General features: G+C 40.7%; 1 protein-coding gene across 1 annotated transcript in view; it reads left to right on the top strand.

Annotated features, from left to right (window-relative positions):
* egfra (epidermal growth factor receptor a (erythroblastic leukemia viral (v-erb-b) oncogene homolog, avian)) overlaps positions 1-20,574 on the top strand; it is a 113,675-nt gene that overhangs the window by 57,774 nt on the left and 35,327 nt on the right. The window contains exons 2-8 of the mRNA XM_034182410.1: positions 9,537-9,688; positions 10,768-10,954; positions 11,308-11,439; positions 11,559-11,627; positions 11,982-12,100; positions 16,857-16,998; positions 17,597-17,713. Of these exons, the coding sequence (XP_034038301.1) occupies positions 9,537-9,688; positions 10,768-10,954; positions 11,308-11,439; positions 11,559-11,627; positions 11,982-12,100; positions 16,857-16,998; positions 17,597-17,713 (918 nt within the window). The remainder of the gene's footprint in view (positions 1-9,536; positions 9,689-10,767; positions 10,955-11,307; positions 11,440-11,558; positions 11,628-11,981; positions 12,101-16,856; positions 16,999-17,596; positions 17,714-20,574) is intronic.

The raw sequence follows: 20,574 nt of genomic DNA, 5'->3' as shown, positions 1-20,574 counted from the left end.
GTTTGATGATTACTTACAGAAAGGACATGAAGCAGCAAAAACATACAGACATGTTGCAACAGGTCTTCCTGCTGCAGAAATTATGCTTCGGTTGGTATGTAAGATCTTGACACCTTGTGTTGGCAGCAGGGGCGGTCCTGGAGGCGGGCCCACCAGAAATGCTCCTACTCCGTGGAATTTCACATCACGGATAGTGAGCACTGTGGCAAACAATTATGATGCCCTCCTGCAAAACGCAGGGGGTTTCGCCCGGGGAGTAAATCATTCTAGGACCGCCACTGGTTGGCAGTCTCGGTTGGCAGTCTCAGTTGGCTGGGTAACTTCCCTGCCTGAAACAAGTCAGATTATGCTAGCAGCAGCAATTTGTCAAAGCAGAATATCTTAAATGAGGGCTCATAAAAACCAAGTATCTTTCAACTTGCTGAAACATAAAAAACATAAAAAAAAATATATATAAACAAATCAACCAGAATCAAAGAGGGTCAGGTAAAATATAGGTTATTCGGTCAAAGCTGCCTCAAGGCGCTTCACACGATTAAGATCTAACCTTACCATCCCCTAGAGCAAGCACACAAGCAACAGTGGTAAGAAAAAATCTCCCTTAGATGATGTTGAGGAAGAAACCTCAAGCAGACCAGACTCAGGGAGGCGACCCACTGCTTAGGCCATTCTAACAATTACAAGATTTATACAAAGCTGAAGAAGCGGGAAACAGAAAACCAGAGTGACATCAAAAACAAAGTCCATTATTGAGATGACCACGCAAGCAATTGGGCCACAGGCAGGGGGTCATCCAGCACCTTGGGATCCAGGGCCAGTATCCATCCATTATGTCATCAGTGGGCCCATCCTCCTGGTAGAATATATTCCTAAAGCAGACTACAGTGTGCTGTATCAGCTTCAGCCATGGCATCTCGCGGTCAGTCCGGTGCACTGTGGTGTGCAACTGTCAGCACTGTGCGATGTCATCAGTACCTCAGATCAGAGAGAAAAAAAGAGCAGAATCAGTCCACCAGAAAAACTGCATCTAAGCCATGAGTTCACCAGCAATAAATCAACAGGGAAGCAAAGAGAATACTAAGGTGATTGCCAGCTGCTAGCCGTAAGCTTTACTAACAGACCCAGAATTTAGATGAAGTGAGGCAGAGACCTGTTCCATTGCTAATAAGATGAGTTAAAGGGATAGGAAGTATAGTACCATACTATGCCAGTATGCTAGCCATGCTAGAGGGAGAATAGATGTCTCTACATAAGATGTCTGTTTTATCTCTGTAGGAAGATCATTCCACAAAACAGGGGCACAATAAGAGAAAGCTCTGTGGCCCGCAGACTTTTTATTTGCCCTAGGGACACAAAGTAGTCCTGCGCCCTGAGAACGCAGAGCCACAATCCATTTCGTAGTTATGAAGTCAATTGTTCAATGGCATTTCTTTGTCAGTTTGGTTGAAATATCAGCTTTATGATGAGGCGGAACCCATTTAATTTTGGTGTTAATCAGAATATGATCAGAAGGCTAATTTTAAAAAGTACTAATATTATACTATTATCATTAACATAGATCTTTATGTGCATTTTGACATTTTGATCAAATTCTCCAAAATGAATGCAGTAATGATTAAACCTGTTAGTCATGGACAGGAGGGATGAAAGTTACAATGTTAATGTTTTTTTTTTCGTTTTTTTTTCTTCCCCTGTCTGCATATATAGTAATGGTAAATGCCACACTGGCAGAACCATTTATGAACATTAATACACATATATGCAATTTATTCTTGCAGGACAGAAGGTATGTAGTGCATGAGTGAATGTGGTGTGCATGTGTGACCCCCATCCGCCCTTCCCGATCAATCAATCAATCAATCAATCAATCAATCAATCAATTTTTTTATATAGCGCCAAATCACAGCAAACAGTTGCCCCAAGGCGCTTTATATTGTAAGGCAAGGCCATACAATAATTATGTAAAACCCCAACGGTCAAAACGACCCCCTGTGAGCAAGCACTTGGCTACAGTGGGAAGGAAAAACTCCCTTTTAACAGGAAGAAACCTCCAGCAGAACCAGGCTCAGGGAGGGGCAGTCTTCTGCTGGGACTGGTTGGGGCTGAGGGAGAGAACCAGGAAAAAGACATGCTGTGGAGGGGAGCAGAGATCGATCACTAATGATTAAATGCAGAGTGGTGCATACAGAGCAAAAAGAGAAAGAAACAGTGCATCAAGGGAACCCCCCAGCAGTCTACGTCTATAGCAGCATAACTAAGGGATGGTTCAGGGTCACCTGATCCAGCCCTAACTATAAGCTTTAGCAAAAAGGAAAGTTTTAAGCCTAATCTTAAAAGTAGAGAGGGTGTCTGTCTCCCTGATCTGAATTGGGAGCTGGTTCCACAGGAGAGGAGCCTGAAAGCTGAAGGCTCTGCCTCCCATTCTACTCTTACAAACCCTAGGAACTACAAGTAAGCCTGCAGTCTGAGAGCGAAGCGCTCTATTGGGGTGATATGGTACTACGAGGTCCCTAAGATAAGATGGGACCTGATTATTCAAAACCTTATAAGTAAGAAGAAGAATTTTAAATTCTATTCTAGAATTAACAGGAAGCCAATGAAGAGAGGCCAATATGGGTGAGATATGCTCTCTCCTTCTAGTCCCCGTCAGTACTCTAGCTGCAGCATTTTGAATTAACTGAAGGCTTTTTAGGGAACTTTTAGGACAACCTGATAATAATGAATTACAATAGTCCAGCCTAGAGGAAATAAATGCATGAATTAGTTTTTCAGCATCACTCTGAGACAAGACCTTTCTGATTTTAGAGATATTGCGTAAATGCAAAAAAGCAGTCCTACATATTTGTTTAATATGCGCTTTGAATGACATATCCTGATCAAAAATGACTCCAAGATTTCTCACAGTATTACTAGAGGTCAGGGTAATGCCATCCAGAGTAAGGATCTGGTTAGACACCATGTTTCTAAGATTTGTGGGGCCAAGTACAATAACTTCAGTTTTATCTGAGTTTAAAAGCAGGAAATTAGAGGTCATCCATGTCTTTATGTCTGTAAGACAATCCTGCAGTTTAGCTAATTGGTGTGTGTCCTCTGGCTTCATGGATAGATAAAGCTGGATATCATCTGCGTAACAATGAAAATTTAAGCAATACCGTCTAATAATACTGCCTAAGGGAAGCATGTATAAAGTGAATAAAATTGGTCCTAGCACAGAACCTTGTGGAACTCCATAATTAACTTTAGTCTGTGAAGAAGATTCCCCATTTACATGAACAAATTGTAATCTATTAGACAAATATGATTCAAACCACCGCAGCGCAGTGCCTTTAATACCTATGGCATGCTCTAATCTCTGTAATAAAATTTTATGGTCAACAGTATCAAAAGCAGCACTGAGGTCTAACAGAACAAGCACAGAGATGAGTCCACTGTCCGAGGCCATAAGAAGATCATTTGTAACCTTCACTAATGCTGTTTCTGTACTATGATGAATTCTAAAACCTGACTGAAACTCTTCAAATAGACCATTCCTCTGCAGATGATCAGTTAGCTGTTTTACAACTACCCTTTCAAGAATTTTTGAGAGAAAAGGAAGGTTGGAGATTGACCTATAATTAGCTAAGATCACCCTACAAGATCTTAGTCAAAGCCGACTGACAACTTCTATCAGGAGGGACCGACCACCAAAACAACACGAAGACAGACAAGAACAAAAGACAAGTGGTGAAAGCAGTAACTGTGAAGTGAGACACCGAGGAGACGGGGCCCCAACATAAAACATGCCAGAACAAACCACCACATATGAACAAGCAGTGACAGCGACAATCTGTTGTCTACTTAGTGAGTATTCATTCCCTAATCTAGGACACCACAGTCTTGATCCCCTTGAGAGCACCCAAAACCGAATTGTGGTGTAGGCCACGAACACATAACCAGCCACACACAGAGACCCAGATCACAGCTATACATCCGATCACTACTGTGGCTGGTGTGTGGGGCCAAGATAAAAGTACAGAACCCTACCATAAGACATGGACCACTCCGGCGCATCGGAAGCCATGCGGCCGACCGCAAGCAACAACGGAAAAGGGCCCAGGACACAGGGCCCCAGGAGGAACCAGGCGACAAAGGGAAGCAGAAGGGCACAGGGGCCAGGAAGGACAGCCACCAGAGCTACCGGGGCAGCACGACAGACCAACAAGGGAGCGGTCCGACGGTGCCGGAATGCACCCCCGACACCCCAACGGAGGCACAGGCACTAACCCCACACACGAGGGAAGCACGCAGGGCGCCGGCAGGGCCCACCAAGAGCGGGGGGGCCCAGAACCGCACTGCACCGCCCACGGCCCCGGAGGGAGGAGCGAGCGTCGGCACGGACGGGGGGCAAAGGAACCACCGCAACTGAACCCAGAGCGCAGGCAGGGACCACAGCACACGAGGGCAGGGCCCGGCCCCCAGGAAAGAGGCGAGACCCATCCCCCGGTCCACGAAGCACACGAGGTCCCCCCGACACCCGAGACTCCCCCAAGCAGCCCACAGGACCCCCCCAGATACTCCCACTCCCAAAACCACCACTACCCCAGATCCCACCCCGTAACTAAGCCCAAGGTCGGGAACCGTCTAAGCGAGAACGGGCCAACACCCCACCCCACAGAAACTGCGGCCCCAAACACACAGCAGCCGTCCACCCCCCATGCCAGACTCCCGCGCCCCACCGCCACCACCCACCCCTCCAACGAACTACAGGACCCCGGGCCCCACGAGTCCCAGAGCAGGGCCCCAAGACCACGGCAGAGCCGGCGAGGCAGACCCCCCATCCCAGGCCCCAGATCCCCACAGCCATCCAGGGCCAACCCCACATGCCACACTCACCCTACCTATCAACCCCACCATAATTGCTATGGTTAACTCCCTTGTTGTGTGCGACCCCCTAAGTGAGCAAAGATAGTGTTGCATTAAAAGCAGGGCAGGAAACGGCAGGTGGCAGACTGCCATGGGAGGATGCGGTACACTACTGCACCACAGCCTGCCCTGAAAACCCACCACCGCCTGTGACCCAACCCAGGCCAGGGGCACACCTGCGCCCCGAAAGGGAGGAGCCAGAAGGGTGCGCGGTCCAGCACCCAACCGTCCCCCCCCCCCCCCCCCCCCCGGAAGCCCGCAGAGCCACCGGGCAGCACTGGAATGCAACCCCCCAGGCCCCCAATGTTACAACCCCAATCCCCAGGCAGCCCAGGACTCCGCACCCGGACACCAAACCATCCCCACAGGCCCCGGCCACACAGCCCCGCCACAACCGAGGGACCCCCCACACTAGAAGACACAAGCTCTCTCCTGCACCAATTCAAACATTCTCAAGAGAGAGAAAGAAAAGTGCAAAAATACACAGTATCAATCTCTGACAGCTAGAGTACCCGTAAGAGCTGCAACCTGGATCTGTAGCACAAGAGAGAATAGTCAGTAGGTCCGCAATAATAGGAACAAGTCATAATGTAATAGTAATACAGTACAGGTGCAAGAGTGGCATTCCCTAACAGGCAAATTATAATTGAATAAATAAATTTAGACCTCCAAATTCCAATTCACATTTAATGAGTTGATGAATAAAGACCATGTTTCGTTAAATTGTGGTAATTGGTTTCTTAATAAAGCGGATATTCTTTCCATTGATATATATTCGAAGAGGAGGTTTGACCAGTGGTTAATACTGATTGATTGTTTATTATACAATGTATTATACAATGTTAATGTTAAACGAGCTGCATTGGCAGAGACATTCTCCAAGTGCTTTTCTCATAAGAATTACCAGCCTGTAAACATCAGGCCTCAAGCAGACACTGCTGTACTTTCAAGGGTTGAAATCTCAAAAAAATAAAAATAAATAAAAACTTCAACACAACTGCTGAACCGAACTATTTCATCATAATCGGATGCTTAAATCACAGTGATTAACATTCACAGCTGCACAGTTGTGGCAATTGTCCTGTTTATTAGAGTTTGGTTTTTCACTCTGGGTAATAATTATTCCGCTAATTACATCTGGTGTAGCTCCTCTAATTAAAGCAGTCAACTTGCTTTTCCAATCTGCCTGCGTTGCCTGGACTGTTGGTTGATATCAGGAAGATCCTCAGGGATAAACTAATGAGGAAAAGAGGTCTAATTTGCACGGATTCTGTGACTTTTGCTTTGTCTTTGTTCATGTGAACTCTTAATAACAACACAAGTAAAATGCACCACAGAAATGGGAAGTAAATTTGTACCTGAATCTTTATGTGGGAATTATGGCTGCACGATCTATCATTTGAGCATTGCCATCGTGATGTACAAATGTGCAATTGTTACATCGCAGGACTCGTGATGTGGCATAATTAAATTAAGCATATACGTTTACATTAAGTGATAAGGGTAAAAATCTGCTTTTGTTTTTCATGACTAACCAACAAAACATGGAAGATGTTGAATTCACTTGAATAAAGGATCCTGGTAATGCGAATGCGTGACATGCCCCTTCTCTCTTACTGCATTGCACACATCAATCACATTCTCAGCTGGGAAGCAAAATAAAAAAGCAGGCAGCTCTCTCGCAACTTGTCTTGTTTTTGGTGGCCAAAAAGTATACTTTTTGAAAATGTGTCCCAGATTGGATGAATCTGAAAATGCTAGATTTGTGTCTCTGTGTGTTTCTGAAACTGTGATGTCATAGTCCTGCCTCTGTAACCTCAGCCGCTCATAATTAATGATATGTTGTTGTTGCTGTTGTTAACAGTGTAATTTAATATACTTTTTCTTTTGTGTGTTTGTCTTGGTGGAACATTAATGGGATTTATTTTTGACGCGAGCAGAAAGCCTAAGAGATGACAGATGGCTGTGGTTAACGCTGATTGTGAATAAATGGAGCGGTGAGACACTAATAAAATAATTTGCAGAAAGGGCTTTCAACTTTTAAAATAAGTTTGGTTTTTTTCCCTTCTTGTTGGTGGGTTCCTTTGGCTCAGACTATCGAAAGCACATGGAGCACTGTATTATAACAGTGAGTGACATCTTTAAAAGTGCTGCGTATATTCACAAGCAATTTCCACGATAAGTATTTCCAAATGCCGTCTTCCAAAACAAAGGCATCTTCTGTTGATAGTTTTCTGCGGCATGTGATGATGAATTTGGATGAAAGGACAAAACTGATCAGATTAAAAGAGTATTTACTCAGTTTGTCACTCTGAAATGTTCTAGCCTTCTGCAGCTACATTGACTAGCTCCATACACCTGTTTATGCACATGCTCCCTCTCCTCTAGGGCTGAAACGATTCATCGAGTAATTCGATTACAAAAAATGTTTGAGGCAAATTCTTTGCCTCGGGGCTTCGTTTAAAGCTGTAGTACATACGCCAGGCCTGTATGTGGCGCTGTAACGCTCCCACAAAAAAATCCAGAAGAAGACCATAGCACTAATCAATAGAGGTGGGCAATACTGGGAATTTTGGTATTGATCCGATACCCAGTAAATACAGGCCCAGTATCGCCGATATCGATACCGATACTTTTTCATATTTAAGCTTCATAGATTCAAAGGATCTAAAAGACCTAGGATAGAATTTCGCCAAACATTGTACATGACAACAAAATACTTCATTATCACAATCAACATTTTTGTTTAAAAAAATATCACTCAACACAACTTAAAATCTCCTGAGGTAGAGGGCTGACAAACCACAATACAAGGGTGCGCTGCTCCGTGTTGTGTGACACAGCACAGTGCTGCTCTTATATTTCAACATGCATATGAACTTCAAATTATTTGCAAAGCTGATATAATAGTGCAAAATACAGTCATGGTGAATTGTTTTTCAAGTAACAACATTCATGAAGGGGATGCAAAGATTTGGATTGATTAAAATGTGTATTGTTTCACTAAAGCTTTCTTTTTACAGGCTCTTGGAATATTTTTTGTTACTTGTGATAATGAACTGCAGGGGTGGTGGCCAAGTGGTTAATGCGCTTGGTTTCAGTTCAGACGGCTCCGGGTTCAAATCCCACCCCTGCCACATTTTCCATGTAATGTGGAGCTGCATCAGGAAGGGCATCCGGCGTAAAACCTGTGCCAATTCAACATGCAGATCCACCTTGGATTTGCTGTGGTGACTCCGAGTGCAAACAAGGAAGCAGCCGAAGGGACTTACTTGTGATAATGAACTAACATTTGCATGAGCTACACGGGCATTTAATTTCATGTTGATTGGGGAAAAATATGCAGTAGTTGCATCAGTTGAAAACGTTTCACAAATGTCACTGCACAGTTAAATATGTTGCATGCACAGTGTTTTGGGGTGTGTCCTTTCTTGATTTGTGTGTGCTGCTTTGGCATTCTGCAGTCAAGAGCAGACATGTAGTGGAATGTAACCCGAGAGACATGACATCAGCAATTCCTTATCTAATCAATGGCTGAACAACTAACTACATATGAGTTTTGACCCTACCTCTGAGACAGAGCTTTACCTCATGACTTTCGTTTTAATGACAACATTACACGTTTCTTTGTGTGCAAAGTCTTTGTGTGCACGTATGGTTTTGTATATGTGGTTTTGGGGGGTGCAGTTGTCATGGTGTTTTCAGTTCGTGCAACTGGTTGTCTCGTAGTACCAGTCAGAGCCTGTCTGACCAGCTCAGGGGATGATTGAACATTCACCAGAGAAAGATTACCCTTTTTTCCCCTCGCCTTAATAAACACCTTGTTCTTTGATAAATGCTTTCAACTATAATAATCTTATGTTTCCTTTACTCATCTGAACTACAGCCTTCTTTACACAAACATTCTTCTGAATAACATCAGACATCCCTGCCAAGCCACAAGTCATCTAGTCCCATGTACCTATTTGTCAGTGGCTCCTTTGTTATTGACAGTGAAAGGCTGAGGACGTGCATGAAGAAGCAGTTAATTAAAGTCCCATATTGTTTTGCTTTATGTATTTATTCATTTTTAGTCACGTCTCATATCTGCGCTCTGATTAGAGGAGCTTGCTGCGCAGACGCTGTGGACGTGGTTATTAATTTTGAGATTTAAAGATCAAATGTTCCCTAGAGAAAGACATTCACAAATGTCATGGAATCTGTGACACACCACATCTTTTCTCCGAAATGACACAATGGCCTGGCGATGCGGCCGGTGTGGTTGTTGTAACTAGGCTGAAAGGCAGTGGAAAGCTATGTGCCTTTGCCAGTATAAATACAGCCACAACTCAGTTTTGACTCATGAGCAAGCACTTGTCTCATTGCTGAGATTTGACTCCTATTATAGAGGAGAGTCAGATTGGTTGTTCTCACATGAAAGCTGGCCAAGTTGAGACTACACAGTGCAAATTCAAGCAGAAAGGCACAAAAGTCTGAAACTGAGCCAGTAGGTTACATAAGCAGTGGATCTTTTTCACTTATATTGGGTGCAGATTTTTACACTACCATTTACAATCCTGCTTTGCATGTCAGCACATAATTTATGGATCTGATCCAGTCTTCATCCCCCCCCACCCCACCCCCCACCTATGCAGTTTGTCAAGGCATCACCAACCGTTTAAACCTACTTGGCTCAAGAGAAGACCACTACCTGAACATGGTGAAGACCTACAACAACTGTACTGTGGTCCTAGAGAATCTGGAGGTCACCTATATGGAGGAACACCATGATCTCTCATTCCTCAGGGTAAGGACTATAATCTGGTTCTGATGGATGTATTATTGCAAACAAAACATTGTCATGGTATTCTTAATTTATCTTGTAGATACTTGTTGTGGAGGGGGTCATCTTTTAAAAGTCTGAGGTCAAACAAAAGCATTTGGGTGTATTCCTGTTACGCAGATCAGAGGTCTCAAACTGTGTCAGGCCTAAATGATGTTTGTAGCCGGAGAATGTGAAGACACTCCTAAAACTGTGGAACTTTAAAGATGTTCAACATTTAACTCCAGACACATGAAAATGTCAGCTGTAGATAAAAGTTGGTTTTACCCCACATGACCCCTTAGTAATGATCTTTTTTGAGCAAGAGTTTAACCTGAGGTATTTTTATTTTTTGATCTGATGCCTCAGAGTTAAAATATGGATGAAAATCTTCCTGAATCAAATATTTTTACAGTTTTACACCACATCCATGGCTGTGTTTGAGTAATGACTGTTGAAGCTTAAACAAGCGTGCGTCACAGAAGTTCACGGGTTTACACAACAGAATCACATTTTATACCATAGTTTCATGACTGTTTACTTGTGTCTTGATGTGAAAATGACTTTGTAGCCGTTACATCTATAAGAAAAGTATTTAACAGCCATTTTGGCTCCTGTGGAGGTCAGCAGAACGGGAAAAATACAGCATTTTGATCATCATATTTTTCATTATTTCCTCTGTGTTTTGTTTTTTTTGGTGGCATCATTTAAAAATAATTCTGGTCTGGCTGGTCTTTATCTTAGCCTGATAACTCTCCACAGTGTTGACAGTATTGTGCAACACTTATCACACTGGCAAAAACTATATAAAACTGCCTACCCTTAGTCTGTAGTGATTGATGACTAAGCTCACTTATTAAACTGTGGTTAAGTCCTTGCATAATCCCTAGCTATAAGGACAAAACACACACACACACACACACACACACACACACACACACACACACACACACACAAAATTACAATCACTCAGCGGATGTCATGCCATAGTACTGAATTGTTCTGTCAGCCCAGTGGCACAGCACATTTTCTGATTGTTAGTTTTCTCATTTCTTCTGCCACAGTCTGTTGAAGAGGTTGGTGGTTATGTATTGATCGCCCTCAACACAGCTTCTAGAATTCCTCTGGAAAACCTGCGTATCATCCGTGGTCATTCCCTTTATGATGGAGGCTTTGCACTTGCTGTGCTTGGCAACTATGACAAAGATAAAGATCTTGGCACCACTGAGCTTCTCCTGCCCAGCCTCACAGGTCAGTCCTAAACAAGTCCTCTGGATTTCCAACAAATTCTTTTGATATTCATCAGAATTTTGAGGAATAGGTAGAAGGTTTTATGTATTTAAACTTAAGTGTTGGAAGTATAAAGGCAGCCATTACCTCTGCCAGTCCAACTGAGAAAGTGTTCATATGAATTTGAATTCCAGGTTTGTCAAAATTTCATTTTTTTGATAGCTGTTGGTGTAGTTGTTTTAAACAGTCCAACAACTTGACCAGTTAAAAGTAGGCATGAGACGCAATACCTCCTTATCAAAAGTTTTTAGAATGCAAATAATGATTTAATTATTAGAATACGGTTTGTCAGTCAAGGTTATCTTCTTTTGCAGAAATTCTGAAAGGAGGTGTAAAGTTCTGGGCCAACCAGCTGTGCAACGTAGAGACGATACAGTGGTATGATATTGTTAACGCTGAAGGTAAACCCAACATGGAGCTCCCAGAGGCTAGCAACAACACACTTTGTGAGTCAGAAATTTAAATCACAGTAAATTATCTTAAGTTCAGTTTGCCAGTTTATTTGTTTGCTGTTGGAGAGCATTAAGAATTTAAAGGAAACATTTTGCATGGTTTGACTTTTCAGGTAAAAAATGTGATCCAAGTTGCTTCAATGGTTCATGCTGGTCACCAGATCGTCAGAATTGTCAAACTTGTAAGTAGAATCTTGTGTGATTCATTTTAAAACAGAATTGTTACAGCTGCTCCCAAAATCCTGTAGTCTTACTTCTTTATGCTTTAATAAAACACTAACAACAGCACATGTCATGTTCAGAAATGTTCTCCAAAATCCATACACAATTTTACAGTTGATTAACACTGATAAATTTTGTTGAACTCATCCAACACAGTTAAATAAATGCCAGCGCTGTCAGAGGGGCCAGATATGCTCAATGTTTACCAACAAGAGCGAAGTAAAATATCTTTATGTACATTGGACATATCTTTGCTGTAATTAGGAGAAGCCAAGCCGTGCAGCTCCACTAACTCTTTTTTGTTCCATCTTCAGTAACAAAGCTGAACTGTGCTCAGCAGTGTTCAAAGCGATGTAAGGGACCTTCACCCAGTGACTGTTGTAATGAGCATTGTGCTGCAGGATGCACAGGACCGAGGCCCACCGACTGTCTGGTGAGAGGAAACGCCTTCTTATATATTAGCAGGATCAACGGAGGAGGATCACTTCACCCTGCAAAGTCCCATAAAACTACAGTTGTGCTTCTGTCAATGAGTTGCATTAAATAAAATGGCACATTACAGCAGCAGAGAGTTCCAACCCATCAAATTTTTTTTTATCAAATTTTGAATCAAACAAATAATACTGTTGTAATCAGATAACTTGCCCTTCTTTATTAAATATGTGAAGGCACCTTGACACTTGCAAGAATTTGATTCCCGCACTGCCGCGCAATTCTTCGTGCCAGTGCGTCCCGCTTTGTCACTCCGTACGCAACGCTATATAAAATAATCCATTTGTAGCCGATGGCACGTTTGCTCTCAGAACTTGGCTGATGAAACCACCTCTCATCGCTCCCAGAATCACAGAGAAATTATCTACAGCTGCAGGTTGTCTTGTGCACGTCGTGCGGTGGAGAAGGCATTTGATATCTTGTTTCAGAGGTAATTACAGTTGCATTTTCATTCCTTCTTATGAGTTAGATAATGTATCTGTAAAATTAGGTTTATTATTGATGGAACATCTCATCATAATCATTCAGATGCAGTGACAGTGTTTTTGAATAGGTTGCGTAATGTTCACGACTAGTTCATAAAATTAATGCGTGGCAGAAATTTTGAACATTTCCAAATTTTCTTTGCACACTGGCATGCAGCCGTGCACAGTTCACACACAGTTTACAGCAGTTTACATTAGTTTATGCGTTTGCTCAATTTCACACCAGATTGCACACCAGTGCGGGAATCAAATTTGTGCAAGTAGGGATGCACCGATCCCGATCCCAGTATCGGGTATCAGCCCGATCCCGTATTCACGTACTTGTAATCATAAAACCTCTCCGATACTACAACACCCGATACCCCTTTACAGCAACCTCCCAATGGGGGATTTTCACGCACACACTCCTCTGTAATTTCCAGACTATAAACCGCTACATTTTTCATACCTTTTGAACACTACGGCTTAAACAATTTTGCGGCTAATTTATGGATTTTTACAGGCTTACATGTAATTTACTCATAAAGTCAAAATAAGTCCATCAATGCTGTCCATTGATTGGCTGAAAGCCGCAGTCGTCATGCGGCGTAAATTCACACACAGAGTAAATAAAAAAGTCTTACCTGTTCGTGGAATTCTTCATCACATGATCCTGAAGAAAAATAATCCACATACAGTCTCCTGAGTTTGAAAAACAACATCTGAAACCAATTTAATTCCTTGTTGTGGCTGAAAAAAGTTCCTCTGTGACTTCAGGACTTTGCACCACAGTTCCGCCATCAGATCACGGTTTCAGCGGCAAAGATTGTCCATCATGTTGGTGAGTTTCAGCCTCTGGTGTGGCTGTCCAGTACGATGTGAGACCAGCTCGGTCCGCTACAGGTGTAATCTGTTTGTTGAATGTCTGTAGCTCTGTGCTCAGAGCTTAATTCCTCACCTTTCCACGGGCCACACTTTTGCTCCTCAAATTGAAGGAGTCACTGCGCGCCTTATTCATTAACGTCTCAGTTCCCACAGGGAACAGATGATTCTGTGTGCACACGATGAAATGATCCCACAATCCACAAATAAATAAATAAAATAATATTAAAATGACTCCATTTTGCCTCCTTGTGGTGCAGAGATGCCGCCCAACACCGTGTGCGTGCACACTGTGCTCCTCCGATATTTACATGTTTGACCTTTGGGGGGAAAAAACATTTACAGTATGTATTTGTGTATGTTACCGGTACGTATTTAATTAAAAGCTAAAAAAAAAGTGTCGAGAGTGAAAGACTGTTTAGCTCAGTGTCACACATTGTACATAAAAACAGAAACAGGCTCACAGCTGATAACGCAGAGAAGCTTTTTTTCATCAAAAAGAATCTGTCCCTCACATTTTCAAAAAGGCTTTTAGTTTTCACAGACATAAATAAAGCTACTGATGGACAATTTCAGTTCTGTTACTGGTGTGGTGTTGTATATTTTGTAGTGCTGAAGTCCACAGGTTACATTTAAGTGAGATGTCTTCCAGTGTCATGCTTGTTAAAAAAAAAAAGCATGGTTAATGTTAAAGGACAATTTGTTGTAGTCAAAAAGTGAAGTTACGTGTTTTAAGTGAAATGTTTGTGAATAATAAAGCAAATAATGTTGGTAACAGTTACAGTCAAAAAATGAGAAACTGAAGAATAAAACATGATTTAAAAGTCATCATACAACCGTAATGGTATCATTAAGTATTCGTATCGATACTCGGTATCGCCGAGTACACAAATGTATGTACTCGTACTTGTATTCAGTCTGGAAAAAAGTGGTATCTGTGCATCCCTAATCTGATCTGCTCAAAGTAAGAATCTTGAATTTCTAAGATTATGTTATTCCTCAGTGTTGAAAGCTTTGATATGAAGTTGTAAACAACACATGATACAACTGTACTGATACAGTTAAATTAAAAACATTAAATCAGATGACAGGTTTTGTTTTGCTTTTTTGTTTTTTTTAGATCTTTCAGCTCAATTTGTGAAAATAAAGCTGAAATATTTTATGTAGACTTTTTTGTTGTTTTTTTTCAGGGGGCAGTTCATTGTATTTTAAAATCACAGCCTAATTTTTGTGGTGAATCCTACTGAATATGTTTTCTGACATACATCAGGAGCGTTTCTCATGTTTTTACGTCTTGTCTCTACGTGTCAGTTGACAAAATAATATTTCTCCTGCTGAGCTATTATTAACATACAACCCCAATTCCAATGAAGTTGGGATGTTGTGTAAAATGTAAATAAAAACAGAATACAATGATTTGCAAATCCTCCTCAACCTATATTCAATTGAATACACCACAAAGACAAGATATTTAATGTTCAAACTGATAAACTTTATTGTTTTTGTGCAAATATTTGCTCATTTTGAAATTGATGCCTGCAACACATTTCAAAAAAGCTGGGACAGCGGTATGTTTACCCCTGTGTTACATCACCTTTCCTTCTAACAACAGTCAATAAGCGTTTGGGAACTGAGGACACTAATTGTTGAAGGTCTGTAGGTGGAATTCTTTCCCATTCTGGCTTGATGTACGACTTCAGTTGTTCAACAGTCCGGGGTCTCCGTTGTCATATTTTGCGCTTCATAATGCGCCACACATTTTCAATGAGTGACAGGTCTGGACTGCAGACAAGCTAGTCTCGTACCCGCACTCTTTTACTACGAAGCCACGCTGTTGTAACACATGCAGAATGTGGCTTGGCATCGTCTTGCTGAAATAAGCAGGGACATCCCTGAAAAAGACGTTGCTTGGATAGCAGCATGTGTTGCTCCAAAACCTGGATATACCTTTCAGCATTGATGGTCCCATCACAGATGTGTAAGTTGCCCATGCCATGGGCACTAACACACCCCCATACCATCACAGATGCTGGGTTTTGAACTTTGCACTGGTAACAGTCTGGATGGTCTTTTTCCTCTTTTGTCCGGAGGACATGACGCCCATGATTTCCAAAAACAATTTGAAATGTGGACTCATCAGACCACAGCACACTTTTCTACTTTGCGTCTGTCCATTTCAAATTAACTCTGGCCCAGACAAGGCGGCAGCATTTCTGGATGTTGTTGATGTATGAGTTTCGCTTTGCATGGTAAGGTTTTAACTTGCACTTGTTGATGTAGCAACAAACTGTGTTAACTGACAATGGTTTTTTGAAGTGTTCCTGAGCCCACACAGTATGAGCCTTTACACAATGATGTCGGTTTTTAATGCAGTGCCGCCAAGGGATCGAAGGTTCACGGGCATTCAGTGTTGGTTTTCGGCCTTGTCACTTACGTGTAGAAAGTTCTCCAGATTCTCTGAATCTTCTGATTATGTTATGGACCGTAGATGATGGAATCCCTAAATTCCTTGCAATTGAACATTGAGAAACATTTTTCTTTACCTGTTGGACTATTTTTTTTTCACGCACAAAGTGGTGATCAGCTCAGCCTTTTGGGGATGCTCCTTTTATACCAAATCATGACACTCACCTGTTTCCAGTTAACTTGTTCACCTGTGGAATGTTCCAAACAGGTGTTCTTTGAGCATTCATCAACTTTCCCAGTCTTTTGTTGCCACTGTCCCAGCTTTTTTGAAATGTGTTGCAGGCATCCATTTCAAAATGAGCAAATATTTGCACAAAAACAAAAAAATCTATCAGTTTGAACATTAATTATCTTGTCTTTGTGGTGTATCCAATTGAACATAAGTTGAAGAGGATTTGCAAATCATTGTATTGTGTTTTTATTTACATTTCATACAACGTCCCAACTTCATTGGAATTAGGGTTATAACATGTACGTATTTTGCTTTATTGTAAATAAAAAATAAAAATTGTTGAGACAAAACTGCAACTGTAAAAAAAAAAAAAAAAAAGTCCAGACTTCAGGATCAACAAAGCACTGTGAATCTACTTTGAAAGTTTCATACTTAATAGTTAAATACTTGTATGGCTGAGTTGCCTGCAGCAAAACAGAGTTTTCACAAAGTAGTGTTTTAGCCACAGTAATCACTGTTGGTTTTGTGCCACTGAGACAGAACTGCTGATTACATCTTTCAGTTAGGAGCACCATGAGCATCAACGTCTACAGTCTGCCTCTGAACAGTTCTATGGATCAAGCCAAGGCTGTTACAGTGGAATGCAGTGTTATCATTAGTACGCGGTTTTGTTATTGTCCCAGTCTACAGGGTGACTGTTGTTTGTGCTGCAGGCCTGTCGGGACTTCCAGGATGATGGGATTTGTAAGGACTCCTGCCCTCGGCTCATGCTATACGACCCCAACCTACATCAGCTGGTCCCTAACCCACATGGAAAGTACAGCTTTGGAGCTACTTGTGTAAAGAGCTGCCCCCGTAAGAATGTTTTAACTTATTCACAAACATTTTAAGATTTTTACTTACATTTTCCAGGCAGCTGCACTGCTTGTGTGTTTTTATTATAATTATTATTATTATTACCATTAATACAAACCTGCTCTGTAGCTGGTGTCTTGACAACAAAGATAAATAAAATAAAACTAGAGGGCTTCACTTGTTATTATGAAGCACATTGTGCATGAATATGAGCTTTTTCGCATTGGGTTGTGATGAACAAGTGCCCAGATTGTCCTCTGGGGTTGTTAGTGGTTATAGTTTCTGTGAGTTTAGTTATAAACCATAAAGAAGGAAAGAAATGATTAAGGTCTAGGCCGTGTTAATGCAACAACTGCCCTTTCTCATTTTAACTTGCACAGTTTCCCAACAAATGCTCTGTGTATAATATATGTCCTGCAGTTTTTCAATATACTGAGAGAGTTATTAAGCATCGTATAAAATTATGATGACTAAAATTAACTATTAGACTGGTTTTATGTGTTTGACTTTCTGTGCTCACATGTTCAGTAATATAGAAACAGTAAATCAATGTTCCCATGGGTATAAAGTTAACATCTTGTATATTGCATCACCCCAGATAATTATGTTGTGACTGACCATGGTGCATGCGTGCGGACGTGCAGTGGCAACACTTATGAGGTGGATGAGGGAGGAGTCAGGAAGTGTACCAAGTGTGATGGACTGTGCCCAAAAGGTAACGAGTTAAGTTGTCTCTTGTCTCGACATGTTTCTGACTACAGTCTGTGTAGCCATGTACAGAGAATTAACTGGTTATATGTCCACTTTTGCCAAAAGTAGAATCAGTTACATCAGTACATTACAGAATCATGTCAAGCTTAACATAAATGTATGTATTCTGATTTCACATATACAAAAAGAAACTTAAAGTCCTGTATCTTGACAGGGATTTAGTTTCATGTCAAAATGGCCAATATCCATTGTTAACACTATTATCATACAGTGTCGAAATCATTCATTAATGCATGTTATGTTAATTTTTGAAAGATCTTTTTACAGCACCAAGACTGTTTTCAGAATGGTGCTTTTGAAATAGTGTTTCAGAGATAGCAGTTATTTGCACTCTGTTAAGTAAATTTTACAGTTTTCTTTTTGGCAGCATGGTGGGCTAGTGGTTAGCACAGTTGCCTCACAGCAAGAAGGTCATGGGATCAATTCCCACCTGTAGCCTTTCTGTGTGGAGTTTGCATGCTTGCGTGGGTTTCCTCCCGGTGCTCCAGTTTCCTCCCACATTTAAAGACATGCAGGTTAGGTGAACTGGAAGCTTTGTAATTGCCCGGGTCTCCCTTACAAAAGAGATCTTAATCTCAGTGGGACTAACCTGGTTAAATTTAAAAAGAATTGTACTACATTTTGTTTGTTATAACTTTTTTACTGTCATTTTTATTATTATTATTGTTTATATTATTATTAATGATGATAATGGTTTTAATTATTTATTTTATTTTATGTATTGTGTTCATTTTATTATTCTGTTGTCATTTATGGTGAAGTCATTTCCTCAGTGTTACTGTGGGTGGGGATGGGATTATAAACTCTGGTGTTTTGTTAAGATTGTGTTACAAAAAATCATAAATAAACCTTGTTCAAAAAAAAAAAAAAAAGAATTGTGATTGCGATAGAACTTGGCAATACAGAAGGTAACAGAGTTAAAGTGAAAAAAATAAGGTGTACAGATTCAGGGGTAGAGAAATCCACTGGTCTGAGGTCACGGACCAGTAATTTTTGACCTATGTGTTGTAGATATTTTCCCTTGCTAGACCGATGTCTAGTTAAAAGTCTTGTCGGTCTTGTGATTAAAAGTGTTCCACAAGTCCGACAATTTTACAACAGACTTTAGGATAGCGAGCCGTCTAGCCTTCATTTGGACGGTCAGTTTTCGTAAAAGATGGCCGAAAAAGCATGGATGGCTTCATGAAAGCCGTCTAAAATGCAGAGTTTTTCAAATGAGCTGTGTGTGTGTGTGTGTGTGTGTGTGTGTGTGTGTGTGTGTGTGTGTGTGTGTGGAGCTGCTCAATCAGCTGGTGCTCACACAGGCAGGGAGAGTGTGAAGAAGAGCAGTGTCTCAATGCACAGGTTCTCCCATTAAGCAGTTGAGATCTCTGAACATTAATAAGCTTTTATTTTTTTTAAGTATTTATTTTATATCATGAGTTAATGTAGTTTTATGTTCAAACACAAAATGTGACTGAGGAGGAGAAAAAATTCAATCATCACACTAAAATGTACTCCAGTCAGAATAAAAACACCAGCTGCTAATTTATGTTATTTTTCAAAGTTATTAAGCTGCAGTATATGTTTCATTTACTTCAAAGTAAATTACCTCTTATTTAAAAAAAAATGGGGAGTCAAATCAGCCTGCTTTGTTCAGTTTACCGTATATCAGCGTTTTCCTGCACATGCCCAGGTATTTTTTTTTTCATCTTTATAAGAGTTTGGTGTTTACATCAGTTCTACAAAGTAAAAAAAAAAAAAAAAACAATAAAAATGATAACACTTTTCTTTATAGTAGTTCTGTAATTTCAGAAATGCAACAGAAAACAGCCACAAATCACTATATTGCACTATTCCCAGTTTTTCCATTCACACCCACAGAAGCCAAGAGTTTTTCCAGAGTTGTGTCTTGGTGGCTTTTCTCACTTGTCTTCTTCCAGCGTGGACATTTAGTTTTGAGAAATGCCTACCTGGCACAGATTTACCATAAAGTACCACACTGTTTGTATTTCTGAATGATTGATGTCAATGAATTCTAATAAATATTCAGTGAGTTGAAATATTTGTGTTGTCATCCCCTGACATTTCTCAAGAAAACTGGCTGGAAAAATGATTAATTCTTACATTTAGTAAGAAATGTCCCAACCTCTTTTTTCTTGGAAAATGCTGCAGGCCTTAAATGCGGGAATGGATATATATTAACAAATAAAATAAAGCTGACCACACAAAACATGAAATATGTTGGTTTCATACAGTCTGCAGTAAATAAATGTCAAAGTAAATGTCAGGATCATTATATGTCCACCACCACCAAATTTTTCATATCATCCAAACTTTTCTGATTTGGAGTTATAAAAACAAAACAAAAAGAACAATTAAAAACATATAGTTGAACTGTATATAGAACAAACATTATAAGGTGTGTTATCTTTATTCATTCATTTTAAAGATCAAATATGTTTTGTGGCTCTAGAAAAATTTTATTTGTGGAAGACGGGACAAAAATGGCTCTTTTGAAAGTCAAGGTTGCAGACCTCTGAATCATTCATAAAATTTTCATCATATTAGTCTGAGAAGCAATAGATATAATTGTTGCCCCCCAAAAATCAGAGATATTATAGAGCTCACACAGCAAGAACAGACAAGTGGATTAAGTAACAAGAGTAAAAGCTATGTTTGGACTGCATAAGACAAACACAAAGCCAGAATTACAGAAAAGCAAAGTATAAGGTGCACAGTACAGTCACATAAAAGCAGAGGATCATGTAAAAATGTTTATAACTTTACATACATTCAACACAAAATGAAAATGTTCTGTCATGC

Source organism: Thalassophryne amazonica, chromosome 12, assembly GCF_902500255.1.
Source record: "Thalassophryne amazonica chromosome 12, fThaAma1.1, whole genome shotgun sequence".
NCBI classification, from domain to species: Eukaryota; Metazoa; Chordata; class Actinopteri; order Batrachoidiformes; family Batrachoididae; genus Thalassophryne; species Thalassophryne amazonica.
The sequence above is the reverse complement of the archived record's forward strand: the minus strand, read 5'-3'. Positions and strand labels throughout refer to the sequence as shown.